Here is a 21351-nt window from a genome sequence, read left to right on the forward strand (position 1 = left end):
GGAAAACCCTGAGTCCTTTATCCAGCTCTGGGTCTGAAATACCTGCTGGAAGGAAGCACTGATGTACTTTTATTTATTTTCTCTTTCTGTCTCATAAGACCTTTGGATTCAAATGCAATTTAGGTGTTGTGAATGGTGGCTTTAAGGCATCTGTGTGTTTTTAGACTGTACTTTTTCAGGCACGGATGATGAAGTTATTCTCAGGAGCTTTACCTGCTGCACAAGAGCTGCTCTCAGCTCATTATTCAGTCCCTCTGGCCTCAACTCCTGCTCTCCTGGCCTCCCTGAGAATGAGCTGCTGAGCTTCACTCAAACACACAGCCCTGATCCAGCTGAAATTGCCCTCCAGGAGTTTGAGGCACAGGGACAAGTGCCCCAGATGGAAGGCACATGACATTTTACAGGTGGGGAAACTGAGGCACAGGGTTTGTCCCATTCTCTACAGCAGAGCTCCTTCTCCCCATGCTGGGCATTCCCTGTCTCCCCAGGAAAGACAGGCTGGAGCCAAGACTCTGAACACAGATACTTTTACCACAGGGACTGGATTTTGTGGCAGACTGGATTTGTGCTTGCTGCTTCATGTTCTGAGTGTGTGTTTCTGCTAAAGCCTTTCCCTGGCTGCTGGCAGGCTCCTGGCTTCCAAGAGCTCAGCCCTATTTTTCCTTCAGAAAACAGAGGATCTGGAGGAATTTATAAGAACGCTAACTCAGAGCAGACCCGTGGTTTCCAAAATTTTATCTGGCTTTCCAAAGCTTTTAGCAGAAGGGTTGGTTTGGGTCAAAATTAATGCAAACACTTGTGTAGACCATTTAATGTTTAGGTTATGGACCTGTTAAGGAAGCAGGATAATCCCTTTACATTACCCATGTAATTCCTAGTGAATATTTATTTTAAAGTGACTTCAGTGCCCTTAGTCATTAGCAAAGGTTAGTAATGCCTCTCACAGCTGCCAGCATTTGTCAATGGGAGGGCTTCTTTTGTTCCCTGCTTTTTGGTTTGTTTGTTTGTTTTTTAACATTTCTCCAACTCTTGCTGGCTTAATCCCGTGGGCTCACCTCTAATCACAGGGAAGCATCCAAGCTGCCTTTGCAGTGCTGATTTCCACTTGAGCAAGGCTGAGGAGGGAGCCTAATCCTGGGCTTTGCTGCTGCCTGCCGAGGGTGTGGGGTGCGTGGGCTGCGGGGAGGACGCAGAACATGCGGGTTCAAGGACGCGCTCCTGCTTTAATGTGCGCAGACATGCTCCCTGATTGGCAAGGTTAACTCGGAGAGGCTGCAGCTTTTTAAACTGATTTGATTAGACCCACTACTCTATCCCATTCCCTCCCCTACTGCTTGGCCCACCACCTCCTGATCCTTTTAACACAGCCCTTGGTCCAATAACCAGCCAGTCTGGCTTTTTTTTTCTTTTTCTCCCTACTCCCTTTTTTTCAATTTTCGTCCTGGATTTTGACATTTTGTAAAATAGACTATGAAGCCCTACAGGGAAGATCAGTAGGCAGTGTCTTGGTCTCAGGGCTGGGTTTTATTGGGACTGTTTGAGAGGCTGGGATGTGCCTCCTCTTGCTCAATCTTCTGGGCTCTTCACCTTTCCCAGCTCTCAGTGCACCTGTGTGAATTCTGGAACAAGAGACTGGAGGCTCACATGCCCCAGCTTGGATGCTTATTGGCCTCCAATTCCTCTTTTCTCTGCAAAACTAGGCATGGGGAGAACTGCACACTCAGCCCAAAGTGATTTGGCATCCCAGGTCCTCTTTCACTGTGGTATGATGTGTTCACTGTCTGCAAAAAGACATGTGGATAGAGAACTCCCATATCCCACAGGAGCAAAGTAATGGTATGTTTTAGTAGCAAATGTTACTAGTTGGGATTACTTTGGGAGGTCAGATCACCCATAGCTCCCAGGCTGGCTGACAGTGGGATGAGCACCAAGGGGCTCTGAGAAGCTGTTTTGGCATTAATGCCCTCAGCCCTTGGGACAGCAAGATTGGAGCGGGCACCAGCCCAGCCTTCAAAGGTGTTTGGTCCTGTTGCCAAACAATGTGCTTTAGTGTGTTGTCCACTGCCAGTTTATAATCCTGGGCTCTGCTTGTGATATTGCCCTGTTCGTCTTCTTAAATATCCCAGGGGAATGTGGAGCCTTATGTACAAAAGCACCTCTTGACAATTCTCCCTGGCTCTCCTATAAAGAAGTGAATAAAGCCTAAAAATGACAGGCTTTTCCAAAACCTGAGAGTCCCAACTCACAGAACAAAATCACTGGAGAGTGAGCAGCACTGCTGAATTTTTGGTAGTCTCAGAGTGATCCAGGGAAAGCTTCATCTCATCTCGTTTTCACTTGCCTTTTTGTTCAGCAGACCTGATCTGAAGTGGTGTGGGCTGTTGGAGCAGCTCAGTGCTGACAGGGACCAAATCCAGTGACCAGGACCGACCCTATGGAGTCACCCTGGTGAAACAACACAGAATACAGACAATCCCCTGCACACAAGGTATTAAATCTTGACATACTGCATTACTTAAGAGGTCTCAGGGAAAATTAAAACCCTTTTGAGTGGGTTTTGCAATGCAGGGAAAATTTTAGTGACATTTAAAAGGTTTCTCTTGTGTTCCTCTAATGGGATAAATAAAAAAAGGCTTGTTTTAGGCCAGCAAATGGGGGGACAATCCAATTTCCCTGATTCCATCAAGACACTCTTAAAGCATTAGCTTGTGCAGTTTTAAAAAAAACCACAACAGCCTGACCCCTCTGCCTGATGGCTTTGAAAAGTGTTCTGATGTGGAGGTATTTATCCTACACCACATGCTTCATCAAGGCACTCCAGCAGTGCTTGGAAATATACTCCTGTTTTATTAAACTATTTAGGAGGACAGCATGCACAGCAGGAAACACAAACACCAGTTTATTATTTACTGCAGCCATCCACACCGGGGCTGTGCTCAGACTAATGCGTGATGACGTGCTCTTTAAATTTGGTACGTGGAAGGGAAAAAGGGTGGCATTAACTAGGAACATTTCTGATGGAAGGCTGAAACCTAAGCCTACCCTTAACTTTATGTTTTTAAGCGTGATTTGGGCTCAGTATAAATAAAGATTCCCCTGTGGAATGTTTGTTTCCATCAGTCAGAAAGATTAATGTATCAACAGTTACTCTGGAGGGGGCTCTGGGGATTGATAATGGGAGATATGGAGCCTTTCACCTATAGGTCACTGGTTCAGCACTGCCCACATCGGCTGCCACCACCAGCACCTGCCATCTGCTCCAGTGGGCTGGGCCCAGTTCTAGGCCCAGCTGGTCCCAGTGGGCTCCCTGGGCTGCTTTAGTGGGAAATGGGATGGAGCTGCTCAGCCCAGCCCCAGATGTGACAGCAGCCCCAGCCCTCAGCACAGAGCCAGCACCACCAGGGAACTTGACCTTCTGCCACATTTGTACAAGCCATGAATGGAGAACCTGTTATCCCTGCTCTGTGCAGAATAACTCATTCGAAGAGCAGGACACTCCTGAACATAAATCTGTCTGTTATAAAGTTGGCTGTGGTTTTCCCTGGTTGCCTCCAGTTCCTGCTGAATTTCATTAGGAACTCCTTTATTATACAGCACAAGAAGAGAGCAAGTGTTGCCTCTAGACTTTCAAAGAACCCTTTAAAGTGAAGATCAATTTTGCATCTCACTAAATATCTAATGACAGACCAAACTGCAAGTATTTAGTTCAGCTGCATTTTAATAGCACTGTGGCTGCATCAAGAAATCCCAGTTACTGATAGAGTTTGATGTCCTGAGGCCATTTTCTCCAGACATTTTTTCTTTTTCTTTCTTTAGTAGTAGCACTTCATTAATAGCTGTTTGGAAACCTGACTGTCTGTGAATAAGCAGTACCAATAAACCTTTTCCCTCACTATTTATTCCTCCTTTCTTCCATCAGGAACCAGCCCCAATGATCACAGACTGAGTTTTCAGTCTGACGTGTAGTTGTATTTGGTGGTGCATGAGCAAATGAAAGAGCAGCTTCGTGACTTATAAAATAACAAATGGTAAATCAGCTACTAATACAATTCACAGAGGCTGCTAAAAGGCTGCTGGAGGTCACAAAAACAGCAACCCTTTGAGGTGATGAGATGGGAGCTTCTTAAGTCAACACATGCAGTTGGCTTCTCCCTGGCAGTGGTCCACTGCAGGGCAGCATCCAGGCTCTGATGCCTTCCCCCTCTGGCAGACAGCTGTGAGTGTGCAAACGTCCTCTCTAATTCCAGATTAGCCACAAAGAGGAGTCATCATCCTTAAGGAACAGGCATGCTTGGAAAGGAAAGGCTGTCTGGAGGCTGCAGGGCACAGCACTATCCTCAGGTGCTTTGAGATGTCTGAGCAAGGTTCCTGGCACTAAAGGAGAAGAGATAAAAATGTGCTTTTCATGCTGAGGGCTGTGTGCCACTGGAACTCAGCTTCCCTGCTAGCCCAGGCTTTCTCAAGCTTGGCTTAATAAAATCCAGATCCCATCTAATCAGTTCAGAGGATGCTTCAGAATGTCTCAACATGGAAAGTGCTAATTTTGCACACCAAGCCAAGGAAGGTTTATGGCACCAAAAGAGTCTCCAAAGTCTTTATCCTCACTGACTTGAAGGAGAAAAAGCTCCCTGGGCTGTTAGCAGCACCTCTACTCCTCCTACAGCATGTTGTGACTTGGCTTTTATTGCAACCATGCCTGTCCTCACAGCACAACTTCTCTGACAGTGCCCCAGCTCTGCCATGGCATTCCTGGGCATTTCAGCTGAGCCTGCTTTAGCCCATGCAGCTGTGGGTTCTCTGCTTTCTTCTGGATTTTTTTCTCTCTCATGGTCACTCAGTTGTTGGCTTTAAATGACAGTTTCTACAAAGGGGACATCTGGAAAGGCAGAGTGGCAGCTCTGAGCCATTGTAGTTGACAATTAAAAGTGCAACATCTCTTCCATCATGCAGGGCTTTATGTTCAAGCCTGCAGAGGAAAAGGAGTTACTTCCAAAGCCCCGAATCCCTTTAAATAAATATCAGCCAGCATTTGCCTTGCAGTAAGCATGGGCTGAGGTGAACCAACCAGTGGCAGCAACGCTCTCCCTAATCAAGCATCCTTCTCTCCCTTTAATCAGGTGGGGCAAGTGGCATGTTGACTTGCTGGTTGGTGCTGGATCCAGCCCTGCTCCTGCAGGTTTGCAGCCCCTGGGCAGTGCCTGGGGCAGCAGCACTGATGGACCACCTCTGCCTCCTAATCTGCCTGCTGCCACCCACACGTGCTGTCCTGATACCGACAGCCGGTCCCATGTGGGCATCGTGCCAGCAGTGACTTTACAGGCTTTGTGGCAGAGATTATTTAAAGGAGATTAACCCTTCTAAACCCCTTAGATTTTAATTATTTCTGTATGTATTTATAAAACCTGCAGTCTGCTAGTTCCAGGGCACAACCGCCCCAGTCCCCATCCTTAACCTGGATTAGTGAATCCAATGCACCCATATTGCAGGACAGGGGCTGGGCTGGACAGGGCTAGTTGGATTTATTTATTTATTTATTTATTTATTTATTTATTTATTTGTTGCCATTCTGGAACAATTCATGTCTAGGATGAAAATTAAACATTATGGTTTCAAATTGTAAAAAAGAGCTAATCATTTGAACCACTTAAAAATACCAATAATTGGGCATTAATTGAATTGTTTGAGTCGATGATGCGTCTCTGGCTAATTATTTTGGTTAGGGCAGCTCTGTCATTAATGCCTCCCCACTGCCCGTGTTGTGAGCACACTGTGACACACTGTCTCTCTGAAGAGAGGACTATATGTAAGGCTGATGTACTGGAAACCAGGAGAGGGAAGGACTGTTTATTTCATTCAGTCTCCTAGCAAGTTTATTATATGCATAATAATGTTATAAGACCCTGTAGTCTAGAAAATTGTCATGACTAGCAGCTACTGGTTCTAGAAGGGGGGGAAAAAGTGTGTGCACTTCCATCCGTTCATTCTTTCTCTCCTACTGGTCACGTTAGTGCTGGGCTAATTAGTTTGATAGAGTTAAGGACTGATGGAGGGAGTGTTTCCACTTTGCACCTGAGCTGTAAAACCCAAATAAAATTGGAAATACCTTATTTCTGCTTCAGCAGCAAAACCTGGCTTATCTTGGGTGATGCACACCTTGCAATCTTCAAAAATATATAGAATCTTCAAATGGTTTGGCATGGAAGGGACCTTAAAGACCATACAGATCCAACCCCCAGCTATGGGGACCAGGTTGCTCAGAGCCCCATCCAGCCCAGCCTTGAGCACTTCCAGGGATGGGGCAGCCACAGCTTCTCTGGGAAAACTGTGCCAGGGCCTCCCCACCCTCACAGTAAGACCCTCACATACCTGCCTGTTTTGTAAATGCAAGCATAAAAGGTGAGTGTTGGAAGCAAAAAAAAAAAAAAAAAAAAAAAAAAAAAAAAAAAAAAAAAAAAAAAAAAAAAAACCACAGCATTATGGACCCCAGTGATCTGAGGAAAAAAATAGGGTCATTTTGAATGAATTCCTTAAAATCAGATGATTTTTATTTATTCTTGTCTCGTGAAAAAGGAAATATACACAGACAGTACCAAGGACTCCATAAATAAATTTTGTTCTTGGAGAGTCTCCTTAATATGCATACAGTCCTGCTTCTGTGGTAGTGCACATTTGACCAGTAGCAATTAATTTCTTATCACAGTCTTTCTATGAGGTAAGAAAACATTAGTGTCTCCATTAGGAGGTGGAGAACAGGAGCTTTCCAAGAACAAATGATGTGCCCAACTTCATTCCCCTGCCCCACAGCTTGCCAAGAGCTGTTGGAGGGAGAGGGCATTGCAGGGATGCCTCTCCTGCAGTACAGCTGGATGTTCCTTTCCAGGCAGATCCATCCTGCTGATCAAATGATAGAAAACGTTCAATATCTGTATGTTTCAGGATAAGTATCACTGAGCTGATGAATTTTCAGCAGCTTACTGTGAAGCATACAGTATTCCCTGTATTGGCAGGTGGAAAAGAGAGGAGAAAAAATAATAAAGGTCCCTGGTATGAATCTCTTCTGTGTGGAAAGGGTGAAAAAGAGGGTTTCTTACAGAAAATACCATGTGATCCCATGGCATGTCAATGATTAGGCAAAGTGTCCCAAAAGTTAATAAATCTTTTCTCAGTTAAATAGGTAGGGTCTCCAGCTGAAAGTGCTGGACCCTGCATCCAGCCCCAGGGAGGGGGGAGCAGGGAAGCAAAGGGTTAAATTTCGGGGCTGTAGAAGCAGATTGTGTTTTCCTTCTATGATGTGGGCTGACAAGACATCAGTATTCTATTCATCTGTTGGGAATTAGGCTGTTAATCCAATCAATGACTCTTGAGCTAGCTGCAGCCTGCCTCCCCACTGGGGAACAATCGGATCAGACGGGAGATTGTTTAAGAGCACAGAGCGGGTCCCGGTGTCAGGTGGAATTTCCAAGCGTTCCCTAGTGAATTGGGGATGGGAAAGCTGTCTCAGCCCATTTATCCTGCCCCTTAAATAAGCAGGTATCTGCCTCAGCCATGCTAAAGTGATAAAGCAGCACAGGAGCACTAACTTTTATGCAGGGAGGGGGCAGGGAAGCACCCTGAGAAGAGGATTTTAGCATCCTGCCCTTTGGAATATCATCCTGTCCATAGCTTGGGATGGCATTTGCCATCATGGTTTGCCATGACACTTGTTACAGCTTTAGGCATTGACTTCTCCAAACACATTTTTGAGCTTCCTGGCAGTTTTTCTATTGCACCAACACACTTGTTTGATGAGCAGCAAGATGCCTGGTGCTGAAAGTAACAGGTAGTAGCAAATATTATTTGGATAACCTATAACTATGTCCAAATACACAGCTGGGCACAGAGTGCTGGCTGCAAAATGGGTTGAATAAGCAACCCATTTTGTTGTTTTGCTCAACAGCAAAACATCCCTGAGAGTTTCAGTGTTGCTGCATGAGCTGCTGCATAGGTTCAGAAATCAGTTTGTTCTGCAATTAATGACAGCCATGTCTGCAGTGGGATATTGAGAGCCTGTATCTGTGCCAGCAGCACTACATGCTGATCATAGTAGATGTGATAAATCCCACTGAAATTGCACTTGGAAATTTAGGTACAGCACCACTTAGAAACTAGGGCAATGAGGGATTAGCATAACCCTGGCACAGTGAACTCCTCGGGCTGGGGGTGTTTGGGAGCAATAGCAGATGCAGGCTTCAGGAGGGAGCCAGTGGTGGTTCCTGGGCATCCTCTTCTCTCTGAGCTTTCTTAGATCTGCTTTTAACTGCAGCTTTGTAAGCAGAGGCTTCTCCAAATTAGTCCTCCTAAATGAGCCAGGAGTATGAGCTCCAGCAGTGAATACAAGCAGGGAGGTCCCCAGACAGAAAAATCCCCAGCTCAGAGGCTTGGCTTTAAAGGGCTTCAGCATCCCTCTTCCCTTGATCATAATTTTGAATCAAACAAAAGCTAATGCAATTTTCTTTGCCTTTCAGTTGCAGATTGTGCTGTAAGGGTTCATGCCATTAGAAATGTAATAATTGCTTCTCTATGCAGATCTAATTTATCTGTGAGGCACTTAGAAGATAGGCCAAATGATAGCCTGGCAGTAGGGTCTGGAGAAGGGCCCAAGAGGTGATGATAAAAACCAGTCTAGCACCTTCCATGCTGGGGGATATCTGCCTGGCACAGTGCAGGAAATGGTCAGAATGGGAGGAATGAGCAGAGGAGAGAGCTGAGAGCTCTTGGAGAGGGACAGCTCAGTGAGAAAGGGATCCCTGCCAAACCTGCACACACACAGGGGAGGTGGGAGAGTTAATTGAGGAACCAAACTTAAGAGGATGCCCTGCACTTGTCAGCCTGGGTTATTTGCAATCCCTAAAAAATAGCTGTTCATGACCAGTGCATGCTTTTTGGTTTTGCTTCTAGCAGAGGTTGCTCTGTATCCTTTGTCCCATGGTGTTGATCCTTGGGGAGTGCCTGAGCTGCCTTGGAGTTGGGATGAAGGATGCACATGGAGATGTCTCCTGTTGAATCATCTGGTGGAGTTCAGACTGGTTATATTTGCCCCCATTGCCTGGTTTTAGTATTGGTGGGTATTAGCATGTAAATATAATGGTGTGTTGAGCTGTAGCCTTACCCTCAGTCTTCTTGGAGAGAAAATTTCAGAGAGAGAATAAGATGATGATGAGGTTAAAGTAAATTGTCGGGAAGTTGAAGTCTAAAGTAGAAACCAATGAGAAATAAAACCCTTTTTAAAAGTGGAGGGAAGTATTTTCTTGCTATTTTTCATCTCCCTGGCTTGAGTGAGTGTGTGTTGTGAGGCTGCAGAGATTTATATTACAGATCCTAAGCATCGGTGCTTGTTCAGAGTCTTTATTATTCTGGCCCTTTTTATTCACTCACCTTCTAAAGATGTAGTGTAAATATTTATCTTCCCTCTGGCCCATCGTGCTGCCCAGGACCCAGTCCTGTTAAGCACTCTTATCACCTTATCGTTCTTATCTCCTGCGATCCCTGCCAGCATTCTGAGTCTGTCAATGGGAACAAGCAGTGCACCTTTAAAGGTGCCACAAATGAGCAGAAAGGAGATATGGGGGAAAAAATACCTTAAAATAAAGAGCACATGCGCTACCCCTCCAAAGTGCAGGGTTAGTGTAGAGGTTTCCTGCTGTGCTTTGCACACTCACGGTGTCTGTGCTTGGGGAGGTGGCTGAAAGTGTGGAGCAGCACTCGAGGAGGTGTCGGGTCCCCTACAGACCCTTGTGCTGGTGTGGAGGGTCCAGCCCCACCTTCACCCCCAGTATGGGGTCAGGCTGGACCAAAACTTACCCAGGTAACCAGAATGGATTTGTTTTTCCTCTGTCTCCACTGGTGCTGAACAAAACAGGTGAGATGGTGGAAGAGGTGGTGTCTCCCTCCAGCCCACCTTGCCACTGCACACAGCCTGGAGGGCGAATGAAGCAGCTCTGAGCTATCAGTGTTTATACAGCACTATTGCAAAATGCAGGCGAGCCCAGTGGGAAGAAATTATGTCCGACTCAGTTCAGAAGGCTGAATGATTTCTTTATTATAACTATGCTATAATACATTAATATACTATATAAAAGAAGATACTAAAACTACAAACCTACTTGTTCTAACTACCGTATCTAACTCACTACCAACTTGTGACCCTGTTCTGGAGAATCCAGACACAGGTGGATCGGATTGGCCACCAGGCTCAAACAATCCTCACCAGAATCCAACCAAGCAATCACCCCAGGTAAACAATTCTCCAAACACATTCCACATGGGAAAAACAAGGAGCAGAAATAGAAATTGTTTTCTCTTTCTGTCTGTTCACCTCTATGAAAAATCCTGAGAGAGAAATGTGCTTGCCACACAGCACTGGTTTTAAAATTGTCCTGTGAAACCACAGTCAGACCCTGGCCAGCCAAAGTGTACTTGAAATGGCAAACTGTGTCTTACAGAATACACAGCATCTCAGCAGGTTTAGCCAGGTCATTTCCTTGTCTCTGCCCTTCAGTCCAGAACTTGTGTTAGGTTAAGCAGGGAACAGAAATTCCCAAGGATTGAACATGGGATGGCAACACCGATATAATCCTATCACTTATGAGACAGAATTCATGTGCAGCAGCCACAGCACCACTTAGCAGATAAGACAGTTGGTCCATCTGCACTCGGTCCATCTTCTCCCATTTCTCTTGCTTAAATTTCTCAGGAGCAGAACAAAATCCTGTTATCCAATAAGTTACCCACTGGTAGTTGGATTTTCATTGAATGACATCTGTCACAGACCATGCACGTAGGAAGTACCAGTGATTTTGTAGTGTCTTTGTTTTGATGGGTTTGGTAGACATTTGGGTTTTCATCTCCCAGAAAGGCCATGCAGCTCAGCTGTCACCCTGATGTGGCCAGATGTGCCAGGAAGCTGTAGAAGCCACCAGGGATGGCACATGGCAGTAGGAGGCAAGAGGAAATCTTGGAATCAGATCTGTTGTTGGTCAGTAACATGTCTGGGAGCAAGCACTCCTGCATTTGGGTGTATCATGGTCTTTCCCTTCTGGTCACTTTCTGTCTGCCTGTGTGAGTTCTGCCATTTCCAAAAGCTCCTCCTTTTTACAGATGGAGAATTGCTAAAAGGGCTCTGGGACAAGGGCCTACCAGTGCCTTGCAAGCCTTTACAGAAGGTGTATTGCTGCTTTGAGCCTGGCTTTTCCCCTCTTTTGTGTTGAAGTTCACCAAATCAGAGCAGGTTTCCTCCTTTTTAACCTGTGGCAGTGACATTTTCCCAGCTGATACAGAGGCATGAAGGGGCACTTCTCAGAGGCATCCTGGCTCAGTGTTAGCCTAGAGCTGCCTATCTCCTCTTCCCCACTCAACATCAGTTTCCTTCTCAGCACCTTCTCTTTGGTCCATCTGCTGAGAGGATCCATCTGATCTCTGCCGGCATCTCCTGGCTGCAGAAGATGCACTCCAGACACCCTGTTCCTGGCTGATGCCAGTGGGATGAGGACAGAGGCTTGTACCTGCCCATTCCTTGTTTGGGATCATCCATCCTAGCACAGGCACATCTCAGGAGAAGGCCCTTAAGATGCTCAAGAGACCGCTGCTTTCTGTTGCACATTAGGAAATACCCCTTGCATCAAGGCCAGCTACAATTCATCTTCACTCATCTTCTGCACATGGTGTTTGATTGCAAAACAGACACTTCCAGTGCCTGGCAGGCAATATTTGTTTCACATAATTCCCACAAAGGGAGCTGTAATCCTGACTTTCACAGCCCATCTTTGATTAGTCTCCAGGTGTGACTATTTTGCTCTGAAGGCTCAGCGCTGCCATACCCAGAGCAGCCGGGTACATCCGGCTACAATTAGCCACGGTGCTCCAAAAAGCCAAATCAAATAGGGATTGAAATCAGCAGCTTCCCAAGGGCTTTCAAGGCCTTTAGTGAGTGACCACACTAGAGCTTTTTCCATTTACCTGGATTAAAATTTGTCACAGTGGAAATAGAAGCAAACAGCACGGCATCTGAGAAGTGTAACAAATAGCATTTGGCCATTGGGCAGGCTCAAAGCAGGGGGAAAATCCACAGCATAAATAAAGTGCAAACCATGTTTGCATAACATTGGATTAATAGTTCTTTTTAAAAACCACACTGGGATTAAAGGGATGCATTTCCCATGCCGAGACCTGCACTCCCTCCTTAGCCCAGCAGATGCCAGGAAGCACATCTAAGAGAAATAAAAAACCTTGTTATCCCCAGCCAGCTGCTGAAACAGCAGTGCTTTCTGCAGGCCTTTGGAAGAGGAACAAATGTCTGTAGGATTCCTGGAGCAGTCCTATGTGTTTTAATAGGGAGTTCTGCAGCAAAGAGCTCCCATGGGAAGGGGTTTCTGCTGCATGGCTCCAGTCCCATTCACCTGTGAGTTTTGTTGGCTGCAGTCTTGGAGGTGGTGATGCAGAGGGGAGCTGGATTCCCATCCCCCAGCCCACACATTTGACATCCTGCCTTTCCAATAACTCATTCGAGCGTTCCCGCCTCTCCTTCCCCAGCCCTGCTCCATGTTTTGCTGAAGTCAGTGCTGGCCTTGTCACTCCTCTGAGCAGCCATGTGCTTAAGGAGAGCTCAGGGGCACTGGCTCACACTGGTTACCTTAGTGTGGAATAATCAATGGATGCTGGCCGTGATTCCCTCCGTTCTTTGGTTTGTGGTACCATCTAAGGACACCCATTTGCATTATGCTGCCCACAGTCTGGGCAGAAAGAGGCTTCTGAAATGAGGCATCTTCAAACACTGCTCTGAGTAACATGAATGGGACATAGTGGTACATGGAAGGAAAAATCACACCCTCCCTCCCACCCCTTTGCTTGGAAAAGACATGAAATGGGTATTTAGGCAGCAAATGCCTGTTACATCTGGCTTTTTATCCCTGTTGCTGCAGTGGTTGTCGTGTTGGTGCAGTGTCCCAGAGCAAAGCATGGCACCTCCCACCCCCAAACACAGGTCATTCCTAATTCCTCAACAGGCTTAATATCAAACAGAATAACAGACTCGGAAACCAGAAGCTATGAGTGGAATTTCTACCTGTTGTCCTGTTCTTTTCTCTTTCACCTGCTCCAGAATCTACAGCAAACTGTAGAATTTGCACCTTAATCCCAAAGATGATGGTAATTAAAAACATAAGTCTCCATAGACAGATGCAAATAAATTAAGGAGGCAGAGAACTGAATTAGAGGCTAATCCTGGTTGGGGTAATGAAAGCAAAGGGGGCAGTAATTCTTTCCTTCTGTTATTTCACCTGTCCTGGTGGCAGGATGAGGCTGTGTGAGGGTGAGGTGCCTGGGTTAGCAGTGCTGGATGTGAAGCATCAACTGTGATAGAGCTCAGGAGTCTGGGAAGGGGATGCCCTTCCCAAAGCATTGCAGCTGATGCAGTGGCTTAAGTGTTGGCTGGAACAGGGAGCTGTGTGCCAACACCTACAAATCACACACTTTGCTTTGCCCTTGTGCTGCAGGTGTTTCACAAGGATGAGTTTGGCAACTTGCTTTCATCCCTAAGCACTCTGCCCTTTCCTGACTTGACAGAACTTAACCTGGGTATTGGGGTAGACCTAAATTCACAAGGCAGGGACCTAAGATTTATTCAGGTGGAAGGAACTGGGTTTTTCCCCTTGTGTGCTCCCATGTGCTGAAGAGCTCAGTGCACCAACCTGTGTGAGCATCCCAGTGCTTTACCCTTCTCTCAGGTAGTTGGCCAAAGCTGGGTTTGCACTGAAGCATCTTGTACTAAAGCATCAGGAGTAGTGAGAATCCCAGAGTGAGGCCATAGGACTGAAATCCTTCATTTTTATGGGCTGGAAGTGATAACAGTATGAACTGAATTATACTCATGTCATGACGTGATCCACGCACTCTTACGGATGGATAGATATTGATTATCCATCAGTAGGGAGTGATGGTGGATGATGATTCAAATCCCAGCTGTAAGGTAGCTGGGTGTCCTGGCTGTTTGTCTGGTCAATTAAAACATTGCTGGGATTCTGCCTATTTATTTAAAACTGGGATGTATTTGTATTACTACAATGTTACCTATACCTCTAAAATCAAGTCTCTTTCTCTTTTTCAGGATGGGGAAGGCCAAACTGCACTCCATTATGGTAAGCTGCCTCTAAGCTTGGCTGTTCATTCTTAGCAGTGTGGATTTGTAGCTGGAGTAAATGCTCTGTACACATCAAACAAATTCCAGGAAAAAAATGAGCAAGGAAGCTGGATTTGATTTACCAGTGGCTACCTCCATTAGCAAATCCCAGCATAGTAGGGGTAGGAGCCTTGGGAGAAGATTGCTGCCCTCCCTTCGTTATCCTCTGCAAGTGTCACCTTAAAGCATTCCTTTTCCCCCAGTTAATGATGCAGATTTTCCCTGTACACCTCTGTGTCTCCAGGATGTTGGTGTGCCACCTGCAGACCCAGGAGTGGCTCTGGTTAGGGGATGCCAAATCCCTTGGCCTTCCGGGAGGGTCTGTGCCAGTTTTAACAGGTTACACAGGTCAGGGGAAGGGGACAAGCAAGGTGGCCTCCTCCTTCATGTGTCCTGGTGAGAAACCTGTTTGATCACAGCTGAGAGAGCAGCAACTTCTCTACTACCAAAATCAGCAGAGGCAAGTCACAGTTGGTGTCCCTCCTACAATTACAGGCTAATTAGATATGTGATTTAATTGAAAGATTGTTCTATCTCCAAATGAGAAAAGCAGAGACTGAAGTGATGTGTGCAGTGCTGATGTGCAGGGAATAGGAAAAAAGTATCAATTTAATCTGGATCATAATCTTTTTCCCAAAATTAAGACATAGCCAATTATTATCTTGTGCTCTCTCTTGATGCCTGTCACTGTAATTAAGAGCATACTTGTCATTCTGAAGTGTTTGTGTCTTTCTCTCTCTTCTTGATCTCTCCACAAGGACATTAGCAGAATAGCAAAATTGCTTTGCAGACATCAGTCCAAGGCACAGAATTTGGATCTGGAGCTAAACTCTCAGATTCCAGGGCCCCTGAACCGAGACTGTAGTTATAATAATGTGTGATTTCTCCCTGTGGGATCTTTCCTGGAGGACACTCAATTTTTCAAATTCCTGTCACTGTGACTGGGATGGTGAATCTGTTGTTGAGCACAGCATTGTCCGCAGATGGACAGCACTTAAAATGCCACGTTGCCTCCTTCTCTTCCTAAGCCATTCCACAGGGCATTCTCTCTCCTGGGAAGATGCTTTCCCAGCTCCAGGACTGAGGGGTAAACAGTAGGTTGTGCAAAAGTATAGCACATGTGTTAAGTTATCCAAGAGCACTCACTTCAAGCAAGTCCAGTATGTGAAAGGAAAAGGTGGATGTATCACCTGAGTTGAAATTCCATGCAGATGGATCACTCTGGCTGGGGACTGAGACAGGTTGTTCAACCCAAGCAAACATAACTGCTATAATGAACATTATTTCAGAAATGGTTTCTCTGATCTACCCTTCCAGCTCAGGTGTTTCAATAACTACACTTTCCCAGGATTTTCTTCCCAATTGTTTGTGAAGTGTTGAAATTTTTTCTTCCTCTTGAGTGTTATCCCCTCTCTCCTCCCTGTATATCACCTTTGGGAAGCCTCTCTGGGTCACTGGCACACAGGCCTGTTGTTCCCATGGGTGCCCAACTGTTCCTGGTGGCTGTCACTGCCCCCAGGACATCCTCATTCCCTTTCTTGCTGATCTGACCATAAATCACCCCGAGCTTGGAAACAGCTTCTTAAATGGGTGACTGGGTTTGATTCAAGTGGCTGTTGGCCTGAAACTGGAGCTCACTGTCACGTCCTAGTCCCATTTCAGCCAGCACTTCACAACTGAGTCTTTAATTGCAGTGGGGAGGCAGGAGAGCTCCTATGGACAACACCTCTGAGCAGAGCAGTGCCTTCACAAGGCCCTGCCTTTTGCTGGAGGTCGTTCATGGAATTCAGGGAAGGGTTAAATCCCATCAGCAAGGCAGCCTCTGCTTTTAGGGTGCCTGCATCCCTTTTTATGAGCCGGCGTGGCCTGACAGCTGTCCTTGTGGTGACAGCTCTCCTGATTACAGCCAGTGTCAAACCGCATCCTGCTGGGGGTAATAAATCCTGGCTCCTTCCGATCGCCGCTGCCCCTGCCTTTAATCGGGGGTTAAGCGGAGGCCAGCGGCCCCGGGGATCCACAGCTGCAGCCCTGCTCTGGATCAGAACCCATGCCCATGGCCGTGTGCACGGTGTCCCTGCTGAGCAGCCCCTTCTCCTCGGCTCCTCTCCGTCCATCCAGCCATCCACCCACTCAGCGGGAATACTGAAATCATTGCTGCTGCCTCTCCCAGAGGAAATCAAGGCTTCTCCGAGCAGCGGTGGCCACGTGGCTGCGGAGTGGGCAGGCTCTGTATCCTCCTGGGCACTCCGGCTTCCCTGCAAAGCACCATCTGTTCGGCTCTGTCTGCGCCGTGGCAGGGCAGTGGGAGGGGACGCTGGAGGGAAAATAAATAATAAAAAAAAATTCATCATCTGAACCCTGAAGATTAATGGAGTCGGGAGGCGAACTGTGCTGAATGGAAATTCATCTTCACCCGTGCCAGTGTCAGGACTGCCGCTCTGGCCCTTGACAAATCGAGGGTCCCAGGGCGTGATAAATCCAGCAGCTGTGCTCGTCCCGAGGGATGTCCCCAGCCTGCTCAAGGACATGGCACCAGAGAAGAAAGCCACCTTTCCCTGTGGGGACCAGCTCTCCATCCCCAGAAGCTGCCACCGTACTTTCCTTGGCACCTCTGGAAGTCTATTTTCTGCAGAGGGATGTATCCCCCTTCAGCTCAGCCTCACCCACACCCCCACCTGCTTCCTCACTAACTTGTTTCCCCTTTTTGACCCCTTTTTTATCCTTTCAATATAAACTCCAATCACACATTGAATTTATTTTAATGAGACATTACTGCTTGTCCTTTTGGATCAGTAGAAGACTGCAGAGTAATGCAAAAGACACTCTAATTACTAAAGGAGTCAGACGGTTGCTTTATAAAAACACCCAAAATATGATTAAAACCAATTGCTACCAATGCAAGAGGGAGCTGCCAGCTTCATGGCCTTGTAAGCAGGTTTTGGCTTCACTAGGGTCTGAGTTGCACAGGCTGAAGGGAAAATCCAGAGTCTGGGACTTGTGCCGATGTCAGCCAAGTCCAGCTCTTCAGTGTTAAAAGTTTTCCTGATTTTCCTGCTTCTTTTCTTTTACCATCCTTAGGTAAGACATCCTAGGACAGAGAAGAGCTCAGGTCAAACTTGACTCTATATTGGCAGAGAAAATGAGGGATGAAAAAAGTTGCTAGTAGAGGTGTGGGGAGTAAAATGTGTGCCATTAAGAGCTGTCCCAGGCTGTGGGCACAGTCGCCTGGAGCTGGTGCTCCCAGAAGTGGTGGCCAGCAGCTATAACCCATCTGAATTTTGTGCAAAGAGAAGGGATGGACAAAAGGCAGGAGCAAGGCAGTACTGAAGATGTGTCTGGGATGTGCTGCCTGCTCCCTGGGAGATGCAGGAGGCAGGTGATGGGCAAGGGCTTACAGATCCATTATAGATGGTGAATGCATTATAAATTCTGGGTACAAAAGCAGGCAAGGAATGCTTTCCCAGGTGGCACTCTGGGGGTCCCTGCAGTGCTGCAGTAGCACTCTGGGGCCCTTCCCAGGGTCAGTCTCCAGTCCTGGATGTGAATGAGCCTTAGCCAAGCTGTTCCCAGGCTCCCTCTGTGTCCCAGGTGCTGCCCTGCAGATCCCTCAGCTCCCAGCACCTCTGGCTGGACTGCAGGCTCTGGGTGCTGCTTGCACCAGTGGCACCTCCTCAGGACTTCTGGCTTTGCATTGCTGTCGCTCTGTCCTTTCTCCTTCCTTCGCACGGTTAGATCCGATACATCGTGTCCCGAGCGCTGCCCCAGCCGTGCTCTGCGGCGCTGAGCCGGCGTCTCTGCCTCGGGCACACGCGGGGGAAGCCGCCAGCCACAGCCACCGCTCCAGAAACGCCCGTCACCGCCACCTCGGGCCAGCATCCCCACACTAACCCTTCCCTTTCTCCCCCCAGCTGCCACCTGCGAGTTCTTGGACATCGTGGAGCTGCTGCTGCAGTCGGGAGCCGACCCCGGGCTGCGGGACCAGGAGGGCTGCCTGCCCGAGGAGGTGACGGACTCCAAAGCCATCACTTCGGCTCTGCAGCAGCACGGCCCCGCCGAGCCCTGACCCCCGCGGGCACGGAGATGCTCTGCAATAGCACCCCTTCCCCCCATCCCCACTGCCCTCCCCAAACACCTCGGGGGTTCGAGGGGACCTTTTAAAGCACAGGGTCTGGCTGGGCTCTGCAGCACGAGGGCCAAGTGCATGCCCTGAGCAGGATGGCATCAGAGCTCGCCATGCTCTGACGTTCATCAACGTTTGAGGGGGGAGGGAGAGGGGAGAGGGCCTGGAGGAGGCCCCAGGTGTTATTTTAATGTATCAAACACGAGTACTGTATGGGCTGTCTCACCAGAGCAGCGTGGGCTGACCTGTTGGCTCCTCCGTGGGGATGCAGGGCCAGGTGAGATGCTCATCTCTCCCGTTCAGGCTGAATTTTGGTTTGTTATTTTTTTTTTCCCCTGGGTCCAAACAAATAATATAAATAAAAGCACAGTGCTGGGATCAAGCCTCAGTGTGTTTGTTTAGTTTTGGGTTTTTTTTTGCAGAGGGTGACTTGGAAGCCATAAGAATGGAGGCAGCTCAGTGCAGCCATAATCCTTGGGAGGTTCTGCTGGAGCTCTTGTCCTGGGGAGGGAGAGCTGCAAAGACAGCAGGGTCACACAGGTGTCTGTCTGTCCCTCTGGTTCTCACACAACACTTGTTGCTAATCAGCCTCTCCAAGCTGACAGGACTTTTACCACTTCACTGAATTGAATGGCTTTAAACACCACCTCAGCAGCTCCAGGGCTTCCTGCTGTGTGTCCATCCCTGGAATAGCTCCTCCAGGGCTGAGGTCTGGTAAGAGCTGAACACAGATAAACCTGCACCCACCCTGTCACCCTTCTGGATCTGTCTCAGACACTTCATGATCTTCTCAGCTGGCCAAGTACCCAGAAAGGGGGGAAAACTGCCTCGTGGCCATACCTGAGTGCTGGAGTGATGTGGGATGATCATGGGGATTAGTGCTTTCTCATTAGCATCATCATTAGCATCCCAAGTGGGCCCACGGAGCTGCCAGGGGTGGGGTTGTGCTGTGGGATTGCTCCCAGCTGGGAGGAGGCTGCTGCACTGGGTGGGTGTGTGGCAAGAGGAGCCCGTGGCTTCCCTGTGGGATATTGCCGTGAGTTTGCTTTTCCCAGGCAAGATTTACAGCCTGGGGGGAGCAGAGGAAATCTCCGTGGCTGTGACAGGAAGCTGCTTGCGCCATCAGGTTCTGCAGCACATCCAGCCTCAGGAAAATGAATGGGAACATTCCCTTGGCTAAGGAGTGGCTGGGCAGCAGGCTCACGTGGGTTTTGGCCCCTCACAGTGTCTGTGACTCCTGCCAGCGTTTGCTGACGCTGACAAAATCGCCGTGCTGGCTCCAGCAGCCACCACACCACATACAGCACAGGCCAGGCTCCGTGCTGGGGACAAAATGGCCTGGGCAGGTTATTTTCCAATAATTTAATATTAAGCAAGACGACCCCCCCAATGGCTTCTGCTCCCCTTGCCCCTGCCCAGGGCAGCTGCAGGCTGGCAGTGGCTGGGCTCATCACAGCCTGGTGCTTTTGCACCTGGATGCAGAAGAAGCAAAGATGCCAACCCCAATACTGGGGTCACACTGACTTTGTGAGAGAGACATGGTGGCACCAAGGTTGGGGACAAGCAAGGTCACCCTATGCAGGGCAGTAATGCACAGCCAATGCCTGGCTTGATGGACACACTGGGTAATAAAAAATCACTGTTAAAGCCGGGATGAAAAGCAGCAGCCACGATGCCGGTGCTTTCAGAGAGCACATTTGGGGCCCAAGCGCTCAGCCCTGGAGATGTTTATAGCACTTTAGGTCTGTTTGTGAGGTTGGAGCCTTTCCAAAAAAAAAAGAAAGCGAGGGTAGGAGTGGGGGGGAGCAGAGAAAGACATATATTATTGTTTATAATCTGCTTTATTCAGCCAAACCTTTCCCCAGCAGCCTTGCAGATTGCTGTTAAATCCCTTGGTGCCTTTAACTACCGATACAGAAAGTGGTTAATGTGCATTCGCCCTAAGCTTGGCATCTACTCCAGGAAATCACTTTAATTGAGAAGCATTAAATGTTAAAATGATTAAAATATAGAAAGCCAACACACTGGTGCTCATGGAGGGGCTTGGACCCCTCTGCCCCTCCTGCCTGGCATGGCCCTTCCATCTCACCTGTGCCCACCAAGCGCTGTGGTGGCACAGCCAGGCACCCACTGTCACTGCTGCGTGGTGGCAGGAAAGCTGTGCCACCTTGGCCAGCCATGGAGATTCCTACCCCAAACCTCTCTGTGCCAGCAGAAAAGCCAGGGCACTTGTTCCATCACCCAGGGATGTCAGTGCCACCATCCAGACACGACCCTGGCAACCCTTACCCGAAACAGCCAACGGTGCCAGAGCAGGCAATGCCAGTGGTGAGCACTGCGCTCCCAAAGGAAGAAAATCCCAAAGACAGCAGCTGCTAAAAAGCATCCCGAGTTTATTTGCCATCGCTTTCCCTCACAGCGAGGGGGTGACTGTACACATCTCATGCCAACACACTAGAGGCAGGGCACAAAAGCAACGCCCTGGGCCCAAATCCGGGGGCAATTTGGAGGGGGGGGGGTCATTTCTCCCCAAGACATGGTAATAAATAAGGTTTTATTCTTTAATTTTTTTATTATTATTCTTTTTGTTGGGTTTTATTTTTTTTTCCTTTTTATTCCCCCAGGAAACAAGACTCTTACTTTCTGGAACTGTACAAAATTTACACAGCGAGGGGAGGAGGCATTTGGCCTTGTCGAAGGGGGATGGGGAGCAGCAGGCACAGCTCTGCCCCGTCCCCCTCCCCACCAGGGCCAGCAAGGCCGGGAGCTTGGCACGAAGCAGCACCCAAGGCTGGGGAGTGGGGAGGCACCTGGATGCAGCTGGGGCAGCTCCTGGGCACCCAGCTGGGGGGGCAAGGAAGGATAAGGACAGACCAGTGATGTGCTTTCTCATGTGGCTTTTCTTTTTTCTTTTTTTTTTTTTTTTTTTTTTTTTTTTTTTTTTTTTTAATTCTTTATTTTCCCTCTGCTTCTGGAGCCTCCACACCTCTGGAAGGAGCTGACTAACTGGATCCACCCC

The 21351-nt window shown here is 48.0% G+C and overlaps 1 protein-coding gene across 2 annotated transcripts in view; it reads left to right on the forward strand.

Annotated features, from left to right (window-relative positions):
* Positions 1–18710, forward strand: part of ACBD6 (acyl-CoA binding domain containing 6) — an 81248-nt gene extending 62538 nt beyond the window's left edge. For both annotated transcript variants that reach the window (XM_053950913.1, XM_053950914.1), the window contains 2 exons: positions 14141–14171; positions 18121–18710. In XM_053950913.1, the coding sequence (XP_053806888.1) occupies positions 14141–14171; positions 18121–18275 (186 nt within the window). In that variant the 3' untranslated portion in view covers positions 18276–18710. The remainder of the gene's footprint in view (positions 1–14140; positions 14172–18120) is intronic.
* The last annotated feature ends 2641 nt before the right edge of the window (positions 18711–21351 follow it).

This window comes from Vidua chalybeata, chromosome 9 (genome assembly GCF_026979565.1).
Source record: "Vidua chalybeata isolate OUT-0048 chromosome 9, bVidCha1 merged haplotype, whole genome shotgun sequence".
Lineage (NCBI taxonomy): Eukaryota > Metazoa > Chordata > Aves > Passeriformes > Viduidae > Vidua > Vidua chalybeata.